At 41.3% G+C, this 27,621-nt stretch overlaps 1 protein-coding gene across 1 annotated transcript in view; it reads left to right on the top strand.

Moving 5' to 3' along the window:
• Positions 1 to 242: 242 nt before the first annotated feature.
• Positions 243 to 27,621, top strand: part of SLC6A2 (solute carrier family 6 member 2) — a 63,610-nt gene continuing 36,231 nt past the window's right edge. Inside the window, exons 1-3 of the mRNA XM_027869788.1 lie at positions 243 to 528; positions 11,629 to 11,760; positions 17,947 to 18,184. Coding sequence (XP_027725589.1) covers positions 243 to 528; positions 11,629 to 11,760; positions 17,947 to 18,184 — 656 coding nt within the window. The remainder of the gene's footprint in view (positions 529 to 11,628; positions 11,761 to 17,946; positions 18,185 to 27,621) is intronic.

Here is a 27,621-nt window from a genome sequence, read left to right as displayed (position 1 = left end):
TCCCCAAAAGAAGTGGTCCCCCTGTCCCTTTCCCTGGTTTCCCTCACCTCTCGCCTTCAGTACCCCATCTCCAGGACCCAGTTCTGTCCGAGGGGAGGTCCCCGCACAAGGCGGAACGGCTCCGGTGACCGCCCGTCTCTCCTCCCTCCCTTCCTTCCCTTTTGTCTAAGCAGAGCCACCGCCCGCCCCGGCTCCGGCTGGAGCTCGAACCCAGCTCGTCCAGTTTGATACCGCTCGCGTCCATGCTCCCTGCCCGGATGAATCCGCAGGTGCAGCCAGAGTGCGGTGGAGCTGGCCAGGGCCCCGGGCAGCCGCCGCCACCTCTGCAACCCACTCGGAAAGCTGTGGAGCTGGTGTTGGTGAAGGAGCAGAACGGGGTTCAGTGCGTCCTTGCGCCCCGAGGCGGGGACTCTCAACTCCGGGAGACCTGGGGCAAGAAGATTGACTTCCTCCTATCTGTGATCGGTTTTGCGGTAGACCTGGCCAACGTTTGGCGCTTTCCCTACCTCTGCTACAAGAATGGTGGCGGTGAGAGACCCGGCTCATGTTGGGGGCTTTTGCTGTGGGAGCACGAACGGGTGGAAGTTGAGGGGATGCGGGACACTAGGTGCAGGGGAAATTGCTGCCACATGGGCACACTGGGAGTCGATGAGAGCCCTGGGGAACGGAACTCAGTATGGTGCTATGGATAGAGAGACTGGGACAGGCGCGCACGGAAAGATTGGAACCAGGGTTATGGAAAGACTGAGTAGTACGCACGGGCATTGAGAACAGAGACCATAAAGGAAAGAAAAAAAAAAGAAAACAAACAAAAACAAAAAAGTGGGGAGCTCAGACAGGCAGGACAAAGAACCCTATCTGGGACCTGTCAGAGCTAGTGGAAACTGGGGAAGTGGGGAGTGCTGAGTGAGAACTCATTAGGCTATGTCAGAGTGCAGCTCCAGGTTCCTGAGTGTTTTTCCCCCCGGACCTGGGTTCTGATCCGTAGCATTAAAGGTTATCCTACTCCGCTCTCCCACCCTCCCCGTGGTTCGGAAGTATGAATTCTAGGTTTGTGAGCGGGCCGCAACCTGCAGTCAGCAAACTGTGAAAGGGGGAAAGCGAGGATAGCGAAGTCTCTGAGAGGAGGAGGTTAGGGGAGATTGCCCTTCCACTAAACTAGAGATCTGTCTTGGGAGAAAGATGTGCAATTAACTTGCTCCTAAACTCAGCCAATCCCGAGGTCCTGGCAGTAAAAACGGTGAGATCTGAGGTACAATCCAGGTTATGGCTGTGGGCTTGAGAGTGGAACGTCCTGGAGCACAGGGAAGCTTTCTTCACTCAAGTTCCTTCTCTCCACACTAAGAAAGCTGTGAAGGGTAAAGGGAAAAATGACATAAAAGCAAGTGTCGGAAACAGAGCGCTTAGGGACAGGGGGTGGCAGAGGGCAGTGGAAGTCAGATCTAGCTTCTTTTGGGGGAAGATGGAAGGGAAATCTAACTCTTGATTCCAAGAGTTTTATTGGTGAACTGCAATCTGAGGCTAGGAATGTCTGGCTGTGGTATCTACTGAAGCAGAATTGAAGTGAATTCAGACTTCTGCTTAAGAGTATGGGACTTTGGGAAACAAACAAACAAAATTCTTTGGAGAGTAGAGGAGTAGGTGGACGGGGCAGGAAGAGTGCAGAATCCTGGTTTTGATCTGTTTCTGAGAGACCCCCCTCCCCTATTATCCTTTGAATAGTGTAGGAGGGTGTAGTGGAAAACACACTGGATTTCGAGTCAGAGGACCTGGGTTCTGCTCCAAATTCTGCCACTTCTTATCTATATGAACTTCTGGGATTCAGTTTCCTCATTTATGAAATGAATCATGTGAATTAGATGATAAAAATCTGAAAATGAAAGTCAACAAACTGCAAATTACATCAATTCTTCCTATAGCAGCAAAGAGGTATGTGAAGTCAGTATTTGGTACAAATATGAACGGAACAGTACCTTCCTCAGATCTAGACTTTTTTCCCCTTATCACTCCAGTCCCCATGACTTCACTCAGCAGCCACAGCTGAGAGGTCATATGGATACCTAAGGTTGCTTTCAGCTCAAAATGCCATGACCTAGGAATACTGTCACCTCGGCTGTAAGAGCTAATGGCATTTTTGGGGACTGGTTCAGGACAACTGTGGACATAGAGTGGGAAGAAAGATTTGGGTATAATGGTTATTGTCAAGGGTTTTGTTTTGCCTCCTTACACTATTCCACTTAGACATCTTGCTAGGGCACTCAATGTCCATGCAGTACAGTGTTGGCTCCTGGAATGGACTTCTGCTTCTACTACAAGGCAATAAATAGACATTATTATTTAAGGGATCTGTTCTTAATGGCTCATTGAGTGGGAATTCTAGGGGTCTCCACTGCTGAGTCAGGGAGATGCAAGCAATAGGTTAGTGTAGTGGAAAGAATACTATCTCTGAAGTCAGAAGACTTGGGTTCCTAGCCAACTCTTCTTTTTATTCCCCAAGTGGAGTCTGGAGAAGTCACTTCTGTCCAGGTGTTAGTTTCCTTCTCAGGAAAATGAGGGATGGGGTGGACTTAATGCTCTCAAAGGCCCCTTATTCCTCTGACTCCTTTACTCTCATGTGGATGTGAGATGCTCTCTGTCTACTTTTCCTCAGAGAAAGGTTAGACTCTAGGTTTCTTATAGGTATTCTTTTGAAATGGTGGCATTGAGTGGGCAGAGCAGTGATCTTCAGTGACAACCAACCTAGCCCCCTGGTATTTTTCTTGGGCTTCCAAGCCTCAAGTGCCTCCTGAGGCATCTCTGTGGGCCAGAGAGCTCAGGAGACTGTGAGGCAGAGGTGAGCAGCTGCTCAGGATGCTGGTGGCTGAAATTACTATTTACAGTAAGCTGCAGCATCTGGTCCAGGTGGATACATGAACAGAGGGAGAAAATATTCTCTTTAGCTGACATGACTTCTCATATCATAGGACCCAATGATACAATCATGAGGGAGTCAGTTCTTTCAGCTCTCTGAGAAAAGGACTTTCTATTCTGTGTATGCAATTATTTTAATGGCTACATGGAGGTATTGCAATGTAATTGTTTCAAACTATCAAGGGCTACATATCAAACAACAAGTATTTATTGTCTGTTGTGTGGCAGGTACTGTGCTAGGCTCTGGGGATAAAAAGAAAAAAAAATTCATCATCTTAAAGATACACACACACACACACACACGCGCGCGTGCGCGTGTTTTTTTATCGATGTGATTTGGTCTTCGTGTCCTAATGAGAAAGGACTTTCTTCTAGAATATAAGCTCTTCTAGGGCAGGGCCTGTCTCATTTTTGTATTTTTATCCTCAGTGCCTATAACATGAATGCACTGGTTTGCTTTTCTTTTTTTTAACTGGGCTTGTAATTACATTAGTGGAGGGAGCTCCATGTGAGGACCTGCTCCTGCCAATTGAGATGGACGCCTTCTGTACCATTTATGCCTTGGAGTTTTTTGGGAGCACTGAAGCTAAGTTCAATGCCAAGGGTCACACAGCCAGGTTGTTTCAGAGGTGAGACTTAAACTCTATCTCTGAAACCAACAAGGCAAGGCTATGTCTCATCTCTGGCACATACTAGATAATTAAAAGCTTGTTGATTTGATTCACCTTTAGACAATAAGCAATGGATTCTTAAAGACTGAAGAAGAATGAAGATTCTTGAAGGGGAATCCAAGACAATTACAGAAAGTTAGAATTGGAAGGGAACCCAAGAGATCATTTAGCCAATAGCTATCAATTTATAGATGGGGGAAAACAGAGGGGAATGAATTGCCCAAAGTCACACAGCCCAGTATGTGTCAGAACTGGGACTCAAACCCAGGTATTCAGAGTTCTTTCTACTCCATCACAGTTCAGCTAGTCTTCTAAAGTATACACCTTAAGTCTACAGACTCATTTCTCCATTTCCATCCAAAATAGCTGGTTCACATGATGAATACCCTTGGCAGATCCCACAATCTGTAATTTCTTGATTTCATAGGATCCTAGATCTAGAACAGGAAGGGAACTTAGAAGTCATTTAATGTGATCCCCTCATTTCACAGCTGAGGAAACTGAGGCCCAGAGAATGGAAGAGACTTGCCCGATTACAACTAGTATGAAGCACAAAGATGGGAACTGAACCCAGGTCTTTGTACTCTAAAACCAATGCTCTATCCAGTGTGCTATAATTTCAGATACATTAAGCAAAATTTTCTAATGTTCTTACTCATATCAACACCTTTGTCCATTACAGATCACATCTTGACAAATACTTTATTAATTTGTCAGGTATGAGACCCTTATCTTCTATTAGTTAAAAGGTGTTCATTGCTCTGTTTTTGAAAAAATATTTAATTTTTCATTTTTTGATACCTACAACACTGCTGGCATTTGGTCATCTATATTTACTCCTTGACATTATGGCTTGTGAGATTTTCAATAGGATTTGAGTGAGACTTCAACTTCAACTTCAACTTCATCACCTCAGTCTTCAGCAGACATTTATTGTTGCCTGCTGTGTGCAGGGCACATGGCTTAGTGCAGAGAATAATCAAGGAGACAGAGAGGAATAGAGAACTCTGGTGTGGTACACTGGAAAGTTCTGACTTTGGAGTCAAAGAGATTGGGTACAAATCCTGACTTTTCCACTTAACCTTTGGGGGGAGTGGAGAGACAACACTTGACCTCTCCGGACTTCAGTTTCCTCATCTCTAAAATGTGGTTATTGGACTTAATATCTTTGAAGGTCACTTTCAGGTCTGAACCTAGGATCTTACTAGACAAAGTACAAAGTACATTATGCACCAAGGTCATACTGTGCTTGAGGGACAGTGAAATAGACAAATTTGGCTGCAAGGGAAGGTTTGGAGAGGGGAAATAGTAGTTGAAAGGCATAGAGAGATAGATATAACTAGGAATATTTCCCTAGTTATGAAGGGGATGGTGCACAGAGGACCCTCTAGGTAGAAAGAGGGGTAACTTATCCCCTCCTTCTTCTCCCCTGACCTTTCCCAATTCATGATCCCATTCCCTTGCCCTCTCCCAGACCAGTTCTTCCCCCGCCTCTCCATGATGCCTTTGAGGCATGTATGGTATAGGGACAACAATCTATAGACCACTGTAAGAATATGTTTGGGGTTAAGGTTTTGCCCTCTGCCTTAGTTATGACTCAGGTTGTCTTGAATAACATGTTAATGATTCAAGAGTTGATTCAAATGAATTTCTATATCAGGCCTTTCTAAAAAGGTGGCTTAGAGACAAGATAGTATAATGAGAAAAAACCCAAAAAATCTCTGGACTGGAAGTCTGAGGATGTGGGTTCTAGTCCCATTATCTCACTCTATTTGGCTGATCTTGGGTAAGGTCCTTCCTCTCACGCTGGGGGGGATGGTGTCTCTTTTCTTATCTGTAAAATGAAGAGAGTTGTGCTAGAAGATCTGCAAGGTCCTTTCAGACTCTACCAGTGTGAGTCTAGACAGTTTTCTAGGCAGCATTGGAAGGCACTGTTACCTTATAGGTAAACCTGCCTCAGCCCATGCCGATGGGCTCTCTCTTCAGTGTTCCATGCCAATAGTAACATGGTAACCTCTCCAAGACCAGTTGTTCTTCCTGGCATTGACTGCAGGATATTTTGAAATGACAAGGTGCCAATAGCTGGAGCTCCCAGCTAAATATTTTCTGAATGAATTATCGAGCACCTACCTGCCTAAACATCTTCCCAAAGGGCATAGTGTTCATACAGGTTTAAAGGGGACTTTTATTGGGTTTGTAGTTTTTCTGTGGAACTGTGTTCCAAGCTCTTCCAAAAAAAACTCACCCAGACAAGGTTGGAAGGTAACAAAAGTGTGTTTGCTTCTAATGGGACAGCCCTCCCTCCTCATTAGTTAAACTTTGTCAATACCAGGCACTTTTGCTGCCTGGGAGGCACTGGTCTACCAAGAAGAAGGAAGCATGACTGAGTCACTGGTGTCCTTATGCCAGGATAGGATCATTCTTCCTAGGCTAGGAGAATTTTTATGAGCCTACTTTCCTGTCTAGAGGACATCTTGAAAAGAGACCTGTATGTTTGATCTTGCAGAGGTCATAGTAAGTGTGATCTTGTGAACAGGTTTAGTTCTGGGGATGTAGTGTTAGCTTGCCTATTGCAATACCTAGTACATAGTAGGTAAAATGAATGAATTAATGAGCAGGATAACTACTATAGTATGAAGCAGAATAAAGACCAACAATCACTTAAAGTGGAGGCAGCATGGCAGAGTGGAGAGACTACTGGATTGAGATTTAAAGGATCTGAATTGTGGAAGGGCTTGTTTGTTTGTTTGTTTGTTTGTTTGTTTTAGCACCAGACCTGTGATTTCATGGGTATAAGGATCTCCTACTGAAGAAACACCTTCTACCAATGCAAATCAGTCCCTTTTCTGCCACTCAGAGTCATAGAGAGCTAACTGGGACACTGAGAGGTTAAGTCACCCACTCAGGGTCACAGAGCTAGTATGTGGCACAGGTCTTCCTGACTCTGAGACCTGCTCTCAATCAAATCTGGGAGCCAGGGATATGAAGACAAAAGTAAAGCAGTTCTGCCCTCAAGGAGCTTCTTATATCTATATGGATGCCTATATAGGTATATGCTAAAGAGACCTAAGTTGATTTTTCGGGGAGGATCCAATATCAACAAAGTGAAGGAGATCAAGAAAGACTTTATGTGGAAGGCAGTGTTAGAGCTGAGTCTTGAAGGCAATGAAGAAAGCCAAAAGGCAGAAGGGAGGAGGGAGCTGCATCTCAGGCATGTGTAAGGAACAGCAAGAAGGCCAGCGTCATTGGATCAGAGAATTATGAAAGGGCATGATTTGAAATGAGGATGGAAATGTAGGAAAGGAGTCAAGTTGTGAATAATATCTTTAAATAAGTTTAAATGCATATTTTCTGTTTCTTATATCACTATAGTTATCCCCAGGATCCTTCCTCCTTGCCCTGCCAGAGAACCATCCCATATGACAAATAGTATATTTTTTTAGAAAGGGGAAAAATTAGCACAACTGATCAATACATTGAAAAATTCTGAAAACAAAACAAAACAAAACAAAATACACGTATAATGTGTACACCTCCCAGCTCCATGAAGGGGTGGGTGGGGGTGTCTTCTTACATCCCTTCATTTGAGTCAATCTTGATCTCTATAGTTTTGTGACATTCACTTTAGAATTTTTGGTGTGTGGTTGTTCTTTCCATTTCTATTGTTGTAGTTACTGTGTATATTGTTTTCTTGGCTCTGTTTACTTCACTCTGCATCAGTTCATGTAGATTTTTCCATGAGTTTCTGTATTCATCACACACATAATTTCCTACAGCACAGGAATATTCCATTACATTCATATGGCTGTGAAGAATTTTAAATGCCAAACAGGGAAGTTTATGTTTGCTTTTAGAGAGAATCACTGGAATTTCTTGAGTAGAGGGATGACAGAGTCAGATCTCTGTTTCAGGAAAATCATCTTCACAGCTTGGTGGAAAACAGGCTAGAGCAGGGGAATATGTGAGCAGGGAGACAAATTAGGAGGCCATTTCAATAATCCATGTGAGATGTGATCAGTTTCCTACTCTGTCAAATAAAGAGCTTGTTCTGTTTAGATGGTCCCTTCTAATTCTGACATGTCAGTTCTTTAAAAGAAGGTGTAGTAGTGGATTGAGTCAGGCAGGGCATGGAATGCTTGAGCTCAAATCCTGCCTTGGGCACTTACTGGCTGTATTTCCCTGGGCAAATCAGTTATTATCACTGGGCCTCTGTTTCCTTCTCCCTAAAATGAAAAGTTTGGATTTACCTTCTCTACCAGCTCTAAATCTATGATCCTGTGAGTGGTAAAGAAACATTCCAGTTCAGGCTATCTCCCTCAGTGCTGGGTGTAAAAATCTTATAATGGGAACAAAAAATAACTGGTATTTTTATAGTACAAAGAATTTTCCTTATAATACCCCTTTGAAGTAGGTCATGAAACTGTCATTATATCATTTTTCAGATGAAGAAATCAGAGTTTAGAAAGATAAAGTGACTTGCTTCCAGGTCAATCAATCAATAAACATTTATTAAAAGCCTACTTTGTACTAGGTACTAAGCGTTAAGTGCTAAGCAATGGGATACAAAAAGAGGCAAAAGACAGCCCCTGTCCTCAAGGAGCTTACAATCTAATGGGGGAGACAACATGCAAACAAATATATACAAAGTAAGCTACAAACAGGATAAATAGGAAATAATCAACATAAGGAAGGCACTGGAATTAAGAGGGGTTGGAGAAGGCTTCCTGTAGAAGGTAGGGTTTTAGGTTAGATTTAAAGGACGCCAGGGAGATCAGTAGTCTGAGCAGAGGACAGAGAATGCTCAAGGCATGAGGGACAGCCAGAGAAAATTCCCAGAGCCAATATATGGAGAGTCTTCTTTATAGAACAGCCAGGAGGCAAGTGTCACTGGATCAGAGTGTGTGTAGGGGAGCAAGGTGTAAGAAGATTGGAAAGGTAGGAGTGGGCTAGGTTACAAAGGTATTGGAATGCTAAACAGAGCATTTTGCATTTGATCCTGGAGGTGATTGGGAGCCACTACAGTTTATTGAATAGGGGGTGGGGATGGCATGGTTGGGTCTGTATTTTAAGAAAATTACTTTAGTGACTGAACAGAGAATGGATTGGAGTGGGAGAGACTTGAGGCAGACAGACTCACCAGCAGGCTATTGCAGAAGTCCAGTAGTGAGGTGATGAGGGCTTGCTTTAGAGTGGTGGCCATGTCAGAGGAGAGAAGGGGGCATATTAGAAAGACACTGCAAGGATGAAATTGAGAAGCCTTGGCAACAGTTTAGATATAGGGAAGAGAGATAGTGAGGAGTCCAGGATGACTCCCAGGCTGTGATCCTAGGGACTAAGAGGATGGTACTGATCTCTACAGTTAACAGGTCACACTACTAATATATGGTAAACTCAAGTTTTGAACCTGAGTTGCCTGCCTCTCAGCTTTTTGCACTATACCAGACTAACTTTGCTCCTGAAGCTAAGAAAGGTGAATAGGTTTGGGGTTAGGGCAGGGGGACCCTGTCTCCTGTTTAATCACTAAATGGAAGGAAGAGGGGATCTCTCAGAACTGGAGCACATCAGGATAAGGAGGGGTTTTACTCCAGTTCATACAACCTGAAGAAGACGTGAAACTTTTTTGATATAGGGGAAAGAATCCTGGATCTGGAGGCCGCAGCCCTACACTCAAATCCTGTGTGACCTTGGGAAAGTCATTTAATCTCTCTCTACTCCTCAGGTGCCTCTTTTGAGAGGGTTGGACTTAATGACCTCTAAGGTCCTTTCTAGCTTTAAATCTAGGATGGATTTTAGTCCACTGTTTGGTAAATATTTTCTGGCTCTGTGTTTTCTCCATGGGTGTGGTGCTGAAAATCTTCAGTTCCTGAAGTAAAATACACCCAAAAATGGAAAAAAAAATAATAAAAAACACAGGAATAGAAGTCAGGTGATCTGGGATTTAGTCTGTCTTTTGCATTAGATTAGTCTGTGACCTTGGACAAGGCACTTACACTTTCTAGGACTCAGTTTCCTTATTTGTAAAATGAGGGAGCTGGAAGGAGGGATTGTTGAGGCTCTTTTTAACAGCAACATTCAGGAAGTATGTGTTTCTGTTTCTCAGCCAAATCTTGATTCTGTCCAGGTCTACCTTGAGCTTCGGAACTAGATATGAAAACCAAACTCATGGTTGCCTAATTAGGGGGAAAGAGGAGTGAAACCCTTTGTTTTGTTCATTTGCTAGTGACCTGGGCAGGACTAGCATTTATGAGAGCTGTTCATCAACTTATATCAGATCAGTGTCATATTTGCTGCTATTACATGCTTCTCATTCTTTGCTGCGACTGAAGTCACTCTCTGGCTCCAGATGAATTCTCCTGAGAACTGGATCTGGAGTCAGGAAGACCTGAGTTCAAATCCAGCCTCAGTCACTTAGCTATGTGACTCTGGGCAAGCCACTTCACTTCTGTTTGCCTTAGTTTCCTCAACTGTAAAGTGGGGATAATAACAGCATCTACCTAGCAGGGTTGTTCTGAGGATCAAATGAGATATTTGTAATGCACTTGGCACTGTGTGTGACACATAGTAGTCTCTATATAAATGCTTATCTCCTCCCTTCCTCCCTGAGGATTACCAGGGAGTCACCCGGAGCCAGAGTGATGATTTTGTAAATCTCTGGTCTTCCCTTTGGGTCTGTCAAAAGTTTCAACTGAGGGAATCTCAAACCCTTTTTTTCCTTTTAGTGGTTTGCGACAGACTAGCCCATAAGTAATACCCCTGTGCCATTGAAATCAAGCCTAAGGCTTCATCTCATGGATTAATTAACTTCATTCTCTTCTAAGGCTGTAGACTGACTCTATGCCCTGGTCAGTGGTGGGTCTCACAAAAGCTGGAACTAGAGAGATGTATATCAATGACCCAGGGTAACTTATCCCTAATCAAGGATTAAAAGAAAATCCTGCTCCAAATACATGTTTGACTCAAAGTGAGTTGGTGGCTTCCTCTTTTCATCAGCAAGATTTTTATTACTATTTGGCCTCTGGTTAGGCATTTGGCAAATAAAAAGTTTTTTTTTTTCTCATTTCACCCTCTGCTACTTTTCCTTTCAACTCTCTATTCCCAAGACAGACAGAATACTTCATATAATGGTATAAGCTTAAATTCTGATTTCCAAGGAAAATTGTACAGAGGGATCCCACCTCTGGGAGGGTCCCTATTCCTGGGAATCTTAAACCTTTTTGGGTCCTAGGTGGGAGATGATGCATTAATTCTAATATGTTGCAGCCTTATTCAGAGCCATAGTAGGCCTGATGGAAACACCTGCTCCCCATTTTGTGAGAGGCACTGGTGAGTGGGGCACAAATTATGTTTCCATTTGGGCTAAAGAAGAACATTCCCTTCTGCCTTGAATGAACCAGGTGAGAATTAGTAGGAGGGCAGGATAGCCTTTCTAGAGCCAGACAGGCTGGTCTTGAGAGTGCCAGAACAATGAGCATCTATGGTGTTCAGGGGTTCAGGCCACAGCCACTCTCTGCTCTCTTAGGTCTTTCTCCTGATTCCATTATCTTCTGGGAGTATATGACAGTGTGGATTAAAAGGTCTCTAGAAATACAAGAAGCAGGTTATATTTGCTATGGTGGGCTCACTATCCTTACCACCTCTCCCCCCCAACAAATTGGCACACATGGCCATCTTTAGGGATGATATTCTATGTACACAGATGGTCTAATGGATCATATATTTAAAGCTGGAGGGCTCTCTAGTCCAATTCCCTCATCTTCCAGATGGGGAATTGAGATTCAAAAAAGTGACTTGTACAAGGTCACACAGATAGTAAATGGCAGAGCTAGAATTTGAACCCAGGTCCTCTGATTCCAAATTCAGAGTTCTTTCTACAGTACCACATTGTCTCTCCTTGGCAGAGGTTTTGTCTTAATTATTATCAAATTTTGAATTATTTTGGTGTGACTAGGAAAAAGTGCTCGTACTCAGATGGGAAAGGATAAATGTTCAGGGTACAAATGAGTGGAAATCTCATGTAATAAATTCTCTCCCTTTGTATGTCCTACAGGGGCTTTCCTGATCCCATATACCCTGTTTCTCATTATCGCTGGGATGCCTTTGTTCTACATGGAATTGGCTTTGGGCCAGTACAACCGAGAAGGGGCTGCTACTGTATGGAAAATCTGCCCATTTTTCAAAGGTAAGAGGAGAGGGGTGTTGGTCTTTGAGAAAGAAAGAAAAAGGGCAGTCAAAGGCACTTTCTCAGGGAGCAATGAAAACAAGGTAATGGGGAGACAAGGGTAAGCAGGGGAATGGAAGAACCTGGGCCTGGGGTGTGGCTGTTGGTGATATCTGCCTCCAGGGCTGGTATAACACAGTTATAGAGTTTGACTTAGGTGTATCAGTATATCAATAGGGAACTGATGAGGGTCAAGCATAGCAGGCATTCAAAGCTACTTGAAGCTAGTGACTTGACTTGATGTGATGAAATCTGGAAGAAATACTTGGCTTCTTTCTATCATTTGTAGCAGTTGGTGCATCTCCACACTTGGTGCATCTCCACACTTGGTGCATCTCCACACTTGGTGCATCTCCAAAGGAAAAAGCATCAGTATCTGCTTTTTCTTGTCTGTACTAATAATCCTAGGAAGATAGTACCTGGATTAGCAAACTACATTTTTCTGATCATTGGTACTAAGCAGAAAGACAAATTCAACAAATTCAAATTTAAGAATCCTGTAAGGGTCTACAATGTTCAAAATGTTATATTAAGGGCTAAGGAATACAAAGTTTCAATAGGACCCTATCCCTGCCCTTGGGGTGGTTAGGTGGTACAATGGATAAAGTGATGGGCCTGGAGTCAGGAAGACCTGAATTCAAATCCTGCTTCAGACACTTACTAGCTGTATGACCCTGGGCAAGTTGTTTAACCCTGTTTGCCTCAGTTTGCTCACCTATAAAATGAGCTGGAGAAGGAAATAGCTAACCATTCCAGTATCTTTTTCAAGAAAACTCCAAATGGGATTGTGAAGAATGGGATATAACTGAAAATGACTGAATAACAACAACAACATCCCAGCTCTCATGGATATTATGATTTAGTAGTAGATATGAAATACAAAGAGAAAACTAGAATACATAATAATTATAATAGAAAAGAATATATTCACCATGTGGAAAACAAAATGTTATATGAGGTCCAAGGGGGAAAAGGTCACTAATGATTAGAAAAAATCAGGGAAGACCAAACAGAAGAGATGGCATTTATATAATCACAAAATATTAGAAGTCCTTAGAAATCATCTAGTTGTTAAAGAAACTGAGACCTATAGAAAAGAAAGGATTCTACCAAGGTCACACAGTCAGTAAGCAGTAGCCAAGAGTCAAACCCATGTCTTCTATGCCAAGCCCATGTGCTCTTTTCCTCATGCCCCAGTTCTTCCCCTAATGTGGGTGACATTTCAGTAAGCAAAGGAGGGATATAAAGACATTCTAGAGAGAAAACAAGGATATACAAAGTCATAGAGAAAGAAAGGAACAAGCAAGTTTGGGGTACAGCAAAGTGTTTCACTTTGTTTGGAATTGTAGAGTATGTGGTAGAGAACCATATGAGTTGGAGCTAGAACAATCTTGGTGTCAAATTTCTGGGCAAAGAAGTTTGAACTTTACCCAGTAGACAAGAAAGATCTTTGAATGTTTTGAACAGAGGAATGAAAGGATTATATCTATGCATAAACAAGATTAATTTAGGAGTGGTATGAAGGATGATGAAGGGTAGCATGGTGTAGTGGAGAGATAACTGCCCTTGAAGCAAGGAAAAGCTGAGTTTAAAACCTGCCTCTGACAAAAAATGGCTGCATGACTTTGGAGAAGTCACTTAACCTCTTTAGTGCCCTTGGCATCTCTAAGATCACATCCTGCAGAAAAAGTGTTGACTCATTGGTAGAGAGAGCTTCCTTGCTTGGAAATTCTCTACACTAGTGATGTCAAACTGAGAAACATGGGATCCATGCAGTCTTATTGACTTAGAAAATCACAAATTAATATCATCTGTGTTGTGTTGTATTCTTATTTATTTTTCAGACATTTTCCAGTTACATTTTAATTTGGTTAGGGCTGTATGGAGGGCTAGCAATCTCACACCTCAGTCCTATATAAACAAAATCACAGAACTGGTGCCTATCCCAGTGTCTACATGAAGAATGAATTAAGGAGGGGATTGATAGTGAGAATGGAAAAAAACTTTTAAGGAGGCTATTGAAATTCTATTCCTGTACATAATACAAAACCTTTGTATTAGGGTTGTGGCAATGGGGAGAATACTGACAGAAGAGATACTGTGGAGGTGGAATTGACAGGCCTTGATAATTAATTGCCTATGGGAGGACAAGGAAGGAAGGAAAGAAGACAGCCTGGATTGTTGATCAGAAGAGTACATCGCGCCAGGCAAGGAGAGGAGCGCAGTTTGGTGTGAGCGCGCAGGCAGTGCAGGCCTCAGAGAACTTGAAGCAGACCTCAGCAGACTGAATCACAGGCAGCTGTAGCAATTTCCAGACTTTTCAACCCATGAATGCCAAAGACAACTTAGAAGGTCAGTAGGAAAAGTCTGTTTCTGTGGTGGTGAGAGAGAAGCATGGTGGGGTTCCAGCCCCAGTCCCTGAGTGTGGCCCGGGGGCAGTGGCTGCCTCCAGAGCTTCTGGCCCACAGACTGAGGGGATTTGAGTGGCCAATCAGAGGGCGATTGCAGGGATCTCTCTGCTGGTGCAGGATTCTCTTGCTTTGCCCATGCTTGGATCTGGGTCACAGTTCTAAGTGGCAGTCCTGGGGCGAGGAGAAGAGCTGGCGTGGTGGAGCTTGTAGTGGTGGTGGAGAACAAATCCTCCTCACAGGTCCAAGGCAGAAAAGAGTGCTTGTGGTTACTCATAGACCAGAGCACAGGCCAGGAAAGGAGTAAACACCTGACCATTGATCATAGTACCTTGAAAGAAGTGAAAATTTTCAGGTCCCTAGAAGTATCTCTGAACACAGCTGCACAAAACCCCCAAGCTTGGGACAGTACATTCTCCACACTGGAAGCAGACTCCTACCTTAACAAAGAGTTTATAACTCAAGTAATTGGCTGGGATCATGAGCAAGTAGCACAAAAAGAATCAGACCATAGAATCTTTCTTTGGTAACAAAGAAGATCAAAACATACAACCAGAAGAAGACAACACAGTCAAAGCTCCTACATCCAAAGCCTCCAAGAAAAATATGAATTGGTCCCAGGCCATGGAAGAGCTCAAACAGGAGTTTGAGAAGCAAGTAAGAGAAGTAGAGGAAAAACTGAGAATGATACAAGAAAATCATGAAAAGCAAGTCAACAGGTTGCTAAAGGAGACCTAAAAATATACTGAAGAAAATAACATCTTAAAAAATAGCCTAAGCCAAATGGCAAAAGAGGTCCAAAAAACCAATGAGGAGAAGAATGCCCTAAAAAACAAAATTGGCCAAATGGAAAAGGAAGTCCAAAAGCTTACTGAAGAAAATACTTCCTTAAAAATTAGAATGGAGCAATTGGAAGCAAGTGACTTTATGAGAAATCAAGACACTGTAAAACAAATTCAAAAGAATGAAAAAAAAAATAGAAAACAATGTGAAATATCTCATTGGAAAAACAACTGACCTGGAAAATAGGTCCAGGAGGGATAATTTAAATATTATTGGACTATCTGAAAGCCATGATCAAAAAAAGAGCTTAGACATCATCTTTCAAGAAATTATTAAGGAAAACTGTCCTGATATTTTAGAACCAGAGGGCAAAATAGAAATTGAAAGAATACACTGATCACGTCCTGGAAGAAATCCCAAAGGAAAACTCCTAGGAATATTGTAGTCAAATTCTAGAGTTCCCAGGTCAAAGAGAACATATTTTAAGCAGCCAGGAAGAAACAATTCAAGTATTGTGGAAACACAATATGGATAACACAAGATTTAGCAGCTTCTACATTAAGGGATCACAGGGCTTGGAATATAATATTCTGGAGGGCAAAGGGGATAGGATTACAACTAAAAAATCACCTACCCAGCAAAACTGAGCATAATCCTTCTTGGGAAAAAATTGACACTCAGTGAAATAAAAGACTTTCAAGTATTCTTGATGAAAAGACCAGAGCTGAATAGAAAATTTGACTTTCAGATACAAGACTCAAGAGAAACATGAAGAGGTAAACAGCAAAAAGAAAGCATAAGAGACTTATTAAGGCTGAACTGTTTACATTCCTGCATGGAAAGATGATATTTGTAACTCATGAGTCCTTTGTCAGTATTAGAGTAGTTGGTGGGGGAAAAAATTATATGTGTGATGTATAGATAGATAGATAGATAGATAGATAGATAGAGGGCACAGGGTGAGTTGAAGATGAAGGGATGATATCTGGAGAGTAAAATTAAAGGGTGAGAGGATTATATGGAGGGAAGGAGAAAGGGAGAGGTATAACAGGGTAAATTATCTCACATAAAACAGACAAGAAAAGGCTTTTACAGTGGAGAGGAAACAGAGGAAGGTGAGAGGGAATGAGTGAACCTTATTCTCATAGGATTTGGCTTAAGGAGAGAATAACATACACACTCAGTTGGGTATGGAAATCTGTCTTACTCCACAGGAAAATGAGGGGGAAGAGGACAAGAGAGCAGGAGGATGATAGAGGGGAGGGCAGATTGGGGAGGGGGTAATAAGAAGCAAGCACTTCTAAGGAGGGACAGGGTTAAAAGAGAGAATAGAATAAATGGGGGTTGGGATAGGATTAAGGGAAATATACTTAGTTTTTCACAACATGACTCCTATGGAACTGTTTTGCATCACTACACATGTATAACCTGTATCAAGTTGCTTGCCTTCTCAATGAGGGTGGGGAGGGGAGGCAGGAAGGGTGAAAATTTGTAACCCAAGTTTTAAAAACACATGTTAAAAAAAATTGTTTTCATATGCAAGTCAAAAATAAGATGTATAGGAAATGGGGTATGGAAATCTGTCCTACCCTACAGGGAAATTGAAGGGGAAGGGGATAAGAGAAGGGGGGGAGAGATAGAGGGGAGGGCAGATTAGGAGAAGGGGTACTTAGAATGCATGCCATCTTGGGGTGGAGGGAGGGACGAGATGGGGAGAAAATTTGGAACTCAAAATCTTGTGGAAGTGAATGTTGAAAACTAAAAATAAATAAATTTAAATTATGCTAAATAAAATAAAATAAAATGACTTGCAAAAAAACACAAGGGAAATTCAGCATTAAAGCTGGCATGATGGTGCTCGCCTTTGCCTCCACTCTCTCCCCCACTAGTTCTTTTTAATTAATCAACAAATATTTTTGAGTAGGTGGTAGACTGGGAAGAGAACTAGATTTTGAGTCACGGGACCTGTGTTTGAATCTAAACTCTACCATTTACTACCTTTGTGATGTCTGACAAGTAACTTCAATTCTCTGGATCTTAGTTTGTTCACTGGTAAAATAAGGGAGCTGGAATAAATGACTAAGGGTTCTTTTTGCCCTAACATTTCATGAATCTGCAAATGGTGATTAGTTCCAGCCTAATGGGAACGTGCAATGTGAATTCAAAAATGTGACCATTTCGTGGGATTTGGTATTTACATTAATTGAGACCTAGATATAAATGACTATACAAGGTATATTTGTTGTTGTTCAGTCATTAATTCATGTCTGATTCTTCATGATCCTCTATCAGGTTTTCTTGGCAAAGATACTAGAGTGAGTTGCCATTTCCTTCTCAAGTAGATTAAGGCAAATAGGCACAGCTAATGAGTGTTTGAGGCCAGATTGGAACTCAGGTCTTCCTGACTTAAGGTCTAGTACTCTATCCACTGAGCCATCTAGTTGAATATATATATATATATATATATATATATATATATATGTACATACACACATATATGTATAATAGATTGAATGTAACTATACAGAGAAATGCACTAGCCTTGGAGGGACTACTGAGGTGTGGAAAGGGTTATAGAGAATTCAGTTAAATTTGACAAGTATTTATTAAAAGTTTACTCTGTACAAGACACTGTGAAGTATAAATTCATGAAGTTTGTAGCCTAGTTGAGACAACATGGTTCAGAGACACAATTTTGAGGAAACTAAACAGAATGAAAACATTTACAGGGCATCCCAAGTGTCTTAGTATAGTTTTAAGTTATTAAAACCCCAAATTGCACTAAGACTTTAGAGAGACCCTACATATAACTAAGTACTATGTAAAGACTCCAAGGAGCTCAGAGAAGGGAGCTATTAAAAATGGATAGGGTAGTCAGAGAAGATTCTGCAAAGGAGATGGCTCTCGAACTTAGCTTTGGAGTCCCTTCTCTGATCATTTCACAACCTCTTTCCAGGTGTTGGCTATGCTGTTATCCTCATCGCGCTTTATGTGGGCTTCTACTACAACGTCATCATTGCGTGGTCTCTCTACTACCTGTTCTCTTCATTCACCCTTAATCTCCCCTGGACCAACTGTGGCCACCCCTGGAACAGCCCAAACTGCACAGATTCCAAGTTCCTCAATGGGTCTGTGTTAGGCAATGGAACCAAATACTCCAAGTACAAGCACACGCCGGCGGCAGAATTCTATGAGTAAGTCTTGGTCCATTCTCCCTTTTTCCTTTGTGTTCCCCAGGCCTGGAGGTTTAGTGGTGATAGGTCAACCAAGTCCTTTTGTTCCTGCTATAGGCCAACATAAGGATGGCTGAATTGAAATGAAACCGGGTCAAAACTAGGTTTGCTTTAATGTTGTGTATTTTGGATCTCCTCCACATCTGTGAGAAGATGAGACCATTAAAAACAAACAAACAAAAGGGTCCAAGAAAAAAAAAGATATCCTACCTAGCATCATAATTTTATGTATCTGTCTTATTAGAACAGAGATGGGTCAGTATTACATTGGGGTGCAGTGGAAAGAGCATTGGTTTTTGAGTAAAAAAACCTGGATTTATATCTTGGCTTTACTACTTGCCACCTGTGTGACCTCAGGTGAGCCCACTCTCTGGACCTCTCTTTCCTTGTCTGTAAAATGAGGAAGTTAGACTAACTGATCTTTAAGGTAGCATCACATGGAGAAAAGAAGACTAGATTCTGATTCAAGATCTGAATTTGAATCCTACCTTAAGCAATGAAGTCCTATGTGACTATGGACAAGTCTCTTAGACTCTCTAATCCTCAATTTTCTCATTTGTAATATAATGAAACCATAAGACCTACCTCACAAGGTGATTGAGAGTATCAATTATTTGCATGAGATAATTTACATAAGATATTTTGCAATCGGGGAAGCTAGATGGTGCAGTAGATAGAGCACCAGGCCTAGACTCAGGAAGAACTGAGTTCAAATCCAGCCTCAGACATTTAATAGCTGTGTAATGCTGAGCAAGTCACTAATCCTATTTTCCTCAGTTTCCTCATCTGTAAAATGAGCTGGAAAAGGAAATGGCAAACCACTCCAATATCTTTGCAAGAAAATCCCAAATGGAGTTACAAAGAATTGGACATGACTGAACAACAAACAATACTTTGCAAAACTCAAAGCACTAGTTAATGTTACAATCATCACTATTATCATCGTTTAAGGTCCCTTCTAGTGTTAAAGCCAATGATTAGTAATTGGTCTGATTAGCAAGTGGTAGTTTCTTTGACTTAAAAACAAAACTTTAGAATATTTTCATATAGCATAATTTTTCACTTGGCTTTCAATATAATTTTTGTTACATGCTAAATTCTAAATATCTTAAACGGAAACTAATAAGTAAAGTGATTTAAAAGTACCAGTCACAGTAGTTCTGCATTATATAGCAACATATTATAAACTTAAAGATCAGAAAGCACTAGTACCACAAGTTGAAAGTACACTGAAGAAATCAGTAATTTCTTGAATCCAAGTTGTTGTTGTTTTAACTTGTCAGTTTTAGATCTTGGTGTGATGGAAAAGAGCTCAGTTTGGAGTCTGAGAAACTGGTTTTTAATCTCAGCTATATACATCCTACCTTTATGACTCTGAGCACAGGACTTCCCCTCTCTAGGCCTCAGTTTCTCAATCTGTAAAAAGTAGTTTGGCTAGATGACCTTAAAGCTTCTTTCCCATTCTAAATTCATGATTTAATTTCCTTCCATTCTACCATATCAAAATCACATAGTAGAAAAACAGCAGAACTGAGATTTGAACCTAAGTCTTTTGATTTAAGATGTATTTCATTTTCTGTTACACGACCTGATTACCAAACACTTATTGACTCATTTCAAACAGTTTAAGATGGGGCTGGGGAGGCTGGGTCTATTCACACTGATCTCAATGCCCAGTCTTCCATAACACTTCGGTTGATTTTCTTCATGTGTTTAAGCCCCGTCTCTTTGCTAGACTATGAGCTCCCACACAGTGGTTTCCTACTTCTCCATCTTGAGCTCCCTGACATCCTCCAGTGCTCTTATATTCTAAGATGATTTTATCTCTTACAATGAAGACCCTGAGAACCCGCCAAGGAAGAACTTTTCTGGAACTTTTTACTCGACAAGAATGGTTCATGCCATTTCTGAATGGATCCAAATGGCTGAGGTTTTAGAGGTTATGTTGCTATTAATGAAGTTCATATTTGCCTTGTTCCTAAGAGTCCTGGGATCTGGAATCACCAAGAAATCAATCTCTTAGACACAGACTGCTATATAACCTTGCAGGAGAGTCACTGCCTTAGTTAAGACCAAGTGTCCCTGGCCTCCAAGACAGGAGGCATTCTCTTACTGTGGAAACAGCACTAGATTTGAAATCAGAGGACGTGGTTCAAATCTCATCTCTGCTATGTATGATCCTTGACAAGCCATTTAACCCCTCTGTTTTATGGAGGAGTTTCCTCCTCTGTAAAATGAAGGTGTTGGGCTTAAGGATTCCCAAGGCCCCTTTCAGCTCTAATTCTGTGATCCTGTGATCCTGGTCGCTTCTTCCTTTTGGTTTCCGGTATGCCTTACTACTGCTGGGCCATGTGCTCCTCAATCCCTTGCTGGAAAAATCCTGCCTTTGGTCAGTCATTGGTTCCCTCCATTCCTGACCTCTGCAACTAACACCCACAGCTCACACCAACATGGGACTTTTTCCTAGATAATCCAGAAGTAAGAGAAAAGGAAATCTCATCTGTCCCCTTCTCCTAAGCCCCTCTTTCCCTGCTAATAAACAGTATTCTTACTTTGGGAGCATTTGGAACCAAGCTTTCTCTAGAACTTCAGGTGGGTCTTTCTTTTCCTTCTCTTAGAGTTGCTTTCTTCTTAATGCTTACACAGTCTCTCCATTATATCCCATTTGATTACTTCATTGGACCCTCTGAGTAGACATATAAGGGTTGGAATGAGCCTGAGTGCTAGCCATCCCATACTTATCTAACCCCTTTAGACCAATTCATGGAGTTCTTTGGACTCTACTAGCCCTTAGTGCTCCCAGAGCCCTTCTTTGACATACTTTACACCTGAGACTCCATCTTGACATGGAGGGGAGGGACAGCTAGGTGGCACAGTAGATAGAGCACCAGCCCTGAAGTCAGGAGTACCTGAGTTCAAATCTGGCCTCAGACACATAACACTCACTAGCTGTGTGACTCTGGGCAAATCACTTAACCCCAATTGTCTCACTAAAAAAACCAAAACAAAACAAAACAAAAAACACAGATTGAAAGTCATGGAGGGGAGTCTGGGCTCTTGAAGGTTGTTATTAGAACCCAAGCTTTTGTGGGCCCTGCCAAGCTAGAAAGGCTTTAATATGGCCCCTGTGATAGAATCTGTATCTGTCATTCAAGCATTAGGAAGGCTATGGGAAAGGGTACTGCCTTTGGTGTCTGTTCACATCCTGCCTTTCTCTCTTACTACCTATTTGACCTTAGACAAGTCACTCAACCTTTCTAGGCTCTAGTTTCTTCGTATGTAAAAGGAAGGAAGGACAGCTAGGAGGTGCAATGGATAGAATGCTGGACCTGGAGTCAGGAAGACTTATGTTCCTGAGTTCATGTCCAACCTTAGACACTTAGTTAGCTGTATGACCCTAAGTAAGTCACTTTGTTTGCCTTAGTTTCCTCATCTGGAAAATGAGCTGGAGAAGGAAATGTCAAACCACTCCAGTATCCTTGGTAAGAAAACCCCACAAGGGGCCATAAAGAATCAGAAAGAACTAAATAACAACAAAAAATGAAGGAATTGGATTAGATGTCTTTTGAGTTCCCTTCTACCTCTGAATCTGATCCTATGATCAGATTGCTTGACTTCAGAGGCACCAAATATTGTTGATGAGATGATGAATTATTTTTTGGCCATGTCAATTCATAAAATAGTTCCCTAAGGCATATAGAGAGGGGCTTTAATTGGCAATAATGGAGGGGGTTGCTATTTTAACCAGAAATCCTTGCAGTATCAAGGAAGAAATTAAAGATTCGTTCCATGTGAGATCTCTAATTCATATTTTGTTTTGTTGGCCAATGGGATGAGGCCATTCTCTTCCCCATTCATTTTTCTCCTGTGGGCTGTTATCCTGAAACAGGAGTTCTTTGAGGTTTTATAGGGAAGCAGTTCCATCTGTTATTTGAATTAAGTGAACAACCATAGATATTCAGACTTTTGGAGTTAGAAGGAAGAGTTCGATTAACTAGACAAACTTCTGAACATCACAGATTCCTACCTGCCACCCTTCTCACATTCTCACCCCCCCATACACTCACACTGTCTCACATCCCCATTTTTGAATCCTTAGTTTCCTTTAAGATTCAACTTAAATGTTCTTTTCTGCATTAATTAATCCACCAAGAAACATATGCTAAGTAAATAATATGTGCCAGGCACTAAGCTTAGTACTAAGAATATAAAACTAATGAATTAAATAATTCCTATGCTTAATTTTTAAAAAAATAAATCTCCTTAGTTGTCTGTTGGTGCTTTCTTTGTCTTCAAATTACCTTACATTTACTTATCTTATTTACATATTGTGATCTCCAGGCCCAGGAAGGTAAAGTGCCCCAGGACATACCCAAACCCAGGACTAGGATCCAGGACTCCTATTTTCTAGTCCTGTGTTCTTTCCATAACATTATGTATGAATGCATGACTGTAACCAAGTCATTTAAAATCTCTCAGCCTTATTTTCCTCATATATAAAATGAGGAAGTCTGGCTAGAGGACTGCCGCTGTCCCTTCTTGCTTAGAATCTATGAAACTAGCTTGCTTCTCTAATGTGTTCTACCTGGTGTCCTTAGCCTGGTTGGTCAAGGCTAACATTAGGAAGTTATAATGACAATGGGAACTGGATGGAAGGGAGGTCAGGAGGAGAAGAAAGAATAGGATGACATGGGACAAGGAGTATGGGGCAATAGAATGTGTGCTGGACTTGGAATTAAAGGACCTGAAACCTATTTTTCCTGTGTGACCTTGGACAAGTTACTCAATCTTTCTGAGCCTCATTTTCTTCATCTGTAATACAAAGGGTGGGACTAGATGGCCTTTAAAGTTCCTTACAAGTCTATACATATAACCCTATGATCCATTTGTACACACCTATTCCACTGTGCTGGAAACCAGATACACAAAGGCAGAAACTTTGTAGCTTCTTTCTGCATCACAAGGGAGATAGAGACCTTGACACTAAGGTGAATTTCAAGGAATAGAAAGTAGGGCAGTCAAGTGCCTAGCTCTAGGAAATTGTCTGGGCATCAGTGAGTTCCTACAACCCAGAGATGAGACATAAAACTCCTTTTCATATTAAGGAGGCAGGCTTACGTTCTCTGGAGGGCAGCCTTGGGCAGGAATCTCTCAGATCCTTCATTGCATCTATTATTCCCAAATCATTTTAAAGAACAATGGAGAAGAAAGCTCTGAGGGTGGCCTCAGACCCCAAGGTGACACAAAAGAAGAGCTCATAAGGCAAGTGGGTTTCTTTTTAGTATCTGGCTTTTCCAGTTAGCAAAAGAGCACAGTTTTCTATAATTCTGCATTTCTACTGGGGACAAGGTTCATTGAAATGCAAACTCAGAGGATAAGGATTTAGGTTTTCAAAAGCTGCTTTCTCTAGGGCAGCAGCTATGGGATGAAGTATGACAGAAGGAAAAGAGCTTTGAATTTGGAATCTGAAGTTCTCAGTTTCAAACCTACCTCTGCTACTTACTACCTAAGTGACTTTGGACAGATACTGGGCTGTACAGGTCCTTCGTGACTTCAGTAATTCCAGGCTGAATCAATGGTTCTAAAAAGAGAAACTATGGATTTCTGACTCACCCCACCCAATTCCACCCTGCCTGCCAAGGCCTTTGTGCTCACATCTCTTTAGAAAAATCCACTGTATACTATTGGGTAGAGGGAGGATGCAGCTTTATCTGTGACAGACAATAACTCACATCACTGCAACAATTTACAAAACATTCTAGGATAAGCTATAAACACATCAGCCCAATACTTATCTCACATTATTCCCTTTCTCAATATTCCATGATCTAGCCAAACTATACAGTCTGTTTAGTTCTACCTGGTGTCCTTAACCTGGTTGGTCAAGGCTAGCATTAGGAAGTTGTAATGACATATAACATTATATGGTTATAACATTATAACATTAATCATTATAACATTCAGGCAGTCCATCTTCCACCTCACGCACTAGAACTAGCTGGTCTTCAACCCCCATTCCTGAAATGGAGTCTGTCCTTATCTCTTTGAAGAACCCTTAGTCTCCTTCAACACTCAATTGAGGAGCCAGCTCCTCCAAAGGCCTTTCTTCGATCTTCTTAATGATGAGTTCTCTGTCTCTCTCTATGCGTCTCTTTCTCTGTCTCTGTTTCTCTCTCCTCAAATTATCATGAATTTTACTTACTTATCCGTATATTTTGTGCTGTTCCCCTCTCAAAAGTAAACTCCTTAAAGCCAGGGAAAGTTTTTTCCCCTTTTTTATCTTCCTATTCCCAATACACTGTGCCTTGTAATAAGACAATTAATTTGTCAATTAGCTAATTGACAAGTTAATTAATTTTTTGGGTCAGATTGAATTGACTGCATCTCCAAGAAGAGAAGTGACTTAAATATGGTCACACAGCAAGTATGTGCCAGATCTGGAACTGCCAAGTCTTCTCACTCCAAGGCTAGCACTCTACCCTGTGTACCATGCTAACAAATGAGGAAAGTGAGGTATAAGATTAAAGAAATGACTTATTTATGGTCACTATATCAAGATAGTAGCCAAACTGGGACTAGAGCAATGATTTGTGTGTGTTGAGTATAACTGTTATTATCCCCATTTTACAAATAATGAACCTGGGGCTCAAAAGATTTGTATAAGGCAACTGGTGGCATAGTGGATAGAGTACTGGGCTTGGAGTCAGGAAGAACTGAATTCAAATCTAGCCTCAGACATTTACTAGCTGTGTGACCCTGAGCAAGTCACTCAATCTCTGTTTGTCTCAGTTTCTTTAACTGTAAAATAGAGATAATCATAGCACCCACTTCCCAAGGTTGCTGTGAGGATCAAATAATATGGTATAAAAACACTTAGCATAGTGCTATTAAAGCTTATTTCCTTGCTTTTCCTTCTTTTGTAAGATCACTCAACTAACATATCATAGATTTGTATCTGAAGGGGACTTCTTAAGATACTCTGTCAAATCCCCTTCTTTTAGAGATGAGGGAACTGAATCACAAAGAGGTTAAGTGACTGGCCCAGAGTAACATAGGTAATAAGTAACTGAAGCAGGAATTGACCCATATCTTTCTGACCCAACTCCATCACTCTATCCTGTACATCATAGCACACATTGGTCATTCTCCTTCCCTCCCCTCCCCCTCCCATTCTTATCCCATTGTGGTCACCCAGTCTCTAACAAATCAAAGCCCTACATTAGGGGCAGGAAGAGGGCTTTTCTGGGTGTGTGGTCAGGGTAGATAAAGGGGAACCATTTTTCTTCCTTTTAGCCTCTCCCACCAGTCCTCCTGATATATCTACAATTTAGCCTAAGAAAGCCACACATTTACTCTGTTTTTGAAGCTGGAAAGTGTGTGCTGCTCAGAAATTTTCTGGCATTAAAGTAATTACGTGATATCCAATCTGGGGATTCAACATTCAGACATGCTAACTCACCCTGGCAAGATTAGATCTTTCTTCTTCTTCTTCTTGCCTCCTGGCTAGTTTTGTTGCCATCTTGTATTCATTTAAGCCAAGGAATTGAAAGTATTGAGAACAAAAACCACTATTCTTTTCCCTAGGCCCTGGGTCTGAGGCCAAACCAGACCTGCTGCTGAAAAGAGATCTTGGCCCTTTCAGTAAGTGCATCTCTAAATGGGCACTTTCGCTTCTTATTTTCCTGGTGATAATTTTTACTCTGTGCTGGTCTCTGGTAAAGATTGAGAACTGAGTTTTTCCAAGCTAATCCTTTTTGCTAAATGCTGAGCAGGATACTGAGGTTTTTTTGGCTTGTAAGTCTAGGAAACTTTAGACATAATTAAGTATGATTATTTTCCAGGCCATTTATTGGAGGATTCAAATAAGCCTGGGTTACTTGTGTTAAAGCTTTGTGCCTTGGACTTTGTATATATAGAAAAACACATTCAGATTTCCAGTTATTGAAATCAGTTAAAAAACATTAGCTCTTTGTAGTGGTGGTAGAGTTTCTGGCTATCTCGTCAACCTGGACAGACACCCACACTGCCCTACAAATGCGTATCAGTCCAATGTGTTGTGGACTAAAGATGGTTATTTCCATAATCTTAATGATTAAATTTCACCAACCATTTGCTGGCTTAATTCAGTGCTCACAAATGAAAAAAAAAAAGCCCAGCAATCAATTGTCACAAAACCCATTCACCTTCACACCCATTCACTCCCACTCACTCATGCTCCCATTCACACAAAATAACATTCAGTTATACATACTCATGACTCTACATATCATAAGGCATAGAACAATGAAACAAAAAAAAACCCTTTATTTAGCCTCTATTTTATAAGGATAAATACAGTAGAGAGAAATGGCTCCTGGAATGTGCTGAGCACTGTGCAAAGTTCTGAGGGAGATATATAAAGTTGAAATGCAACCAGGAGTGTGTCAAAGCCAGCTTGGACCACCTCTTGAGAGTTGATAGTTAAATTTTCAGTGGGAGCATTTACACATAGGAAACTGGCAAGACAGGCTTTGACCCTTGCTCTAGACTGAAGAAAGTGATGGAGAAAATAATTAATAATGCAGATTAACTTAAAAGTATGGCATGAGTGTTCAGAGAGCCTGTTATTAAGCATTTGCCAGCACACCCCTGGAAACAACATAGTATTGGTCCTAAAAGAGATCTTATCCATAACTTAGTTCAATCTTGGAGGAAAAGACACCAATAGAGATAGTTACAAAATGCTGTATTACATGATAAGTGTATCAAAGAAGTATAAAGCAAAGAGTTACGTGAGGCCCAATGGGAAAGGTCATCATCAGATGAGTTTCAATGAAAGTTTTACAGAGAAGGTATTTATTCCACTTAAAACACAAATAGGATTCTTTCTTAGGATCATAGAATCTAAAGTGGGAGGGGACTTCAGTAATCATTTTACAGATGAGGAAACTGGGGCCCAGAGATGTTATTTGTTTAAGGTCACACAGATAGTAAGTGACAAAGGTAGGATTTGAACCTAGGTCCTCTGTTTCCAAAGCTATTGTTGGGTCTTAAAGAGTAGATAGCAATTTGATAGGCTAAAGCAGGGGTGGGTTGGGCTGTGATGTTCTCAGTACAGGGAATAGCATGAACCAATCTCCTATTCCCTGGTGCTTTTGGATTTATAAAATGTTTGTTCCACAATCAACTTGTGAGATAGGAACTCTAAGGATTATTCTCCCCATTTTGCAGATGAGGAAATTGAGGCTTAAAAGATAGTACAACTTTTCCAAGACCATGCAACTAGGAAAAATAGAGTCAGCACTTCAGTGTAGGTCTTCTGACACCTATTCTAACACTCTTTCCACTAGACCACATTTGTCTCTACTCTTTTCCCTGGAACTCCCAATTCTTATTCCCATCCTTGGTCCCATAGTGGT

The sequence above is a fragment of the Vombatus ursinus genome, unplaced genomic scaffold, assembly GCF_900497805.2.
Source record: "Vombatus ursinus unplaced genomic scaffold, bare-nosed wombat genome assembly UNPS02014793.1, whole genome shotgun sequence".
In the NCBI taxonomy this organism is placed as follows: domain Eukaryota; kingdom Metazoa; phylum Chordata; class Mammalia; order Diprotodontia; family Vombatidae; genus Vombatus; species Vombatus ursinus.
The sequence above is the reverse complement of the archived record's forward strand: the minus strand, read 5'-3'. Positions and strand labels throughout refer to the sequence as shown.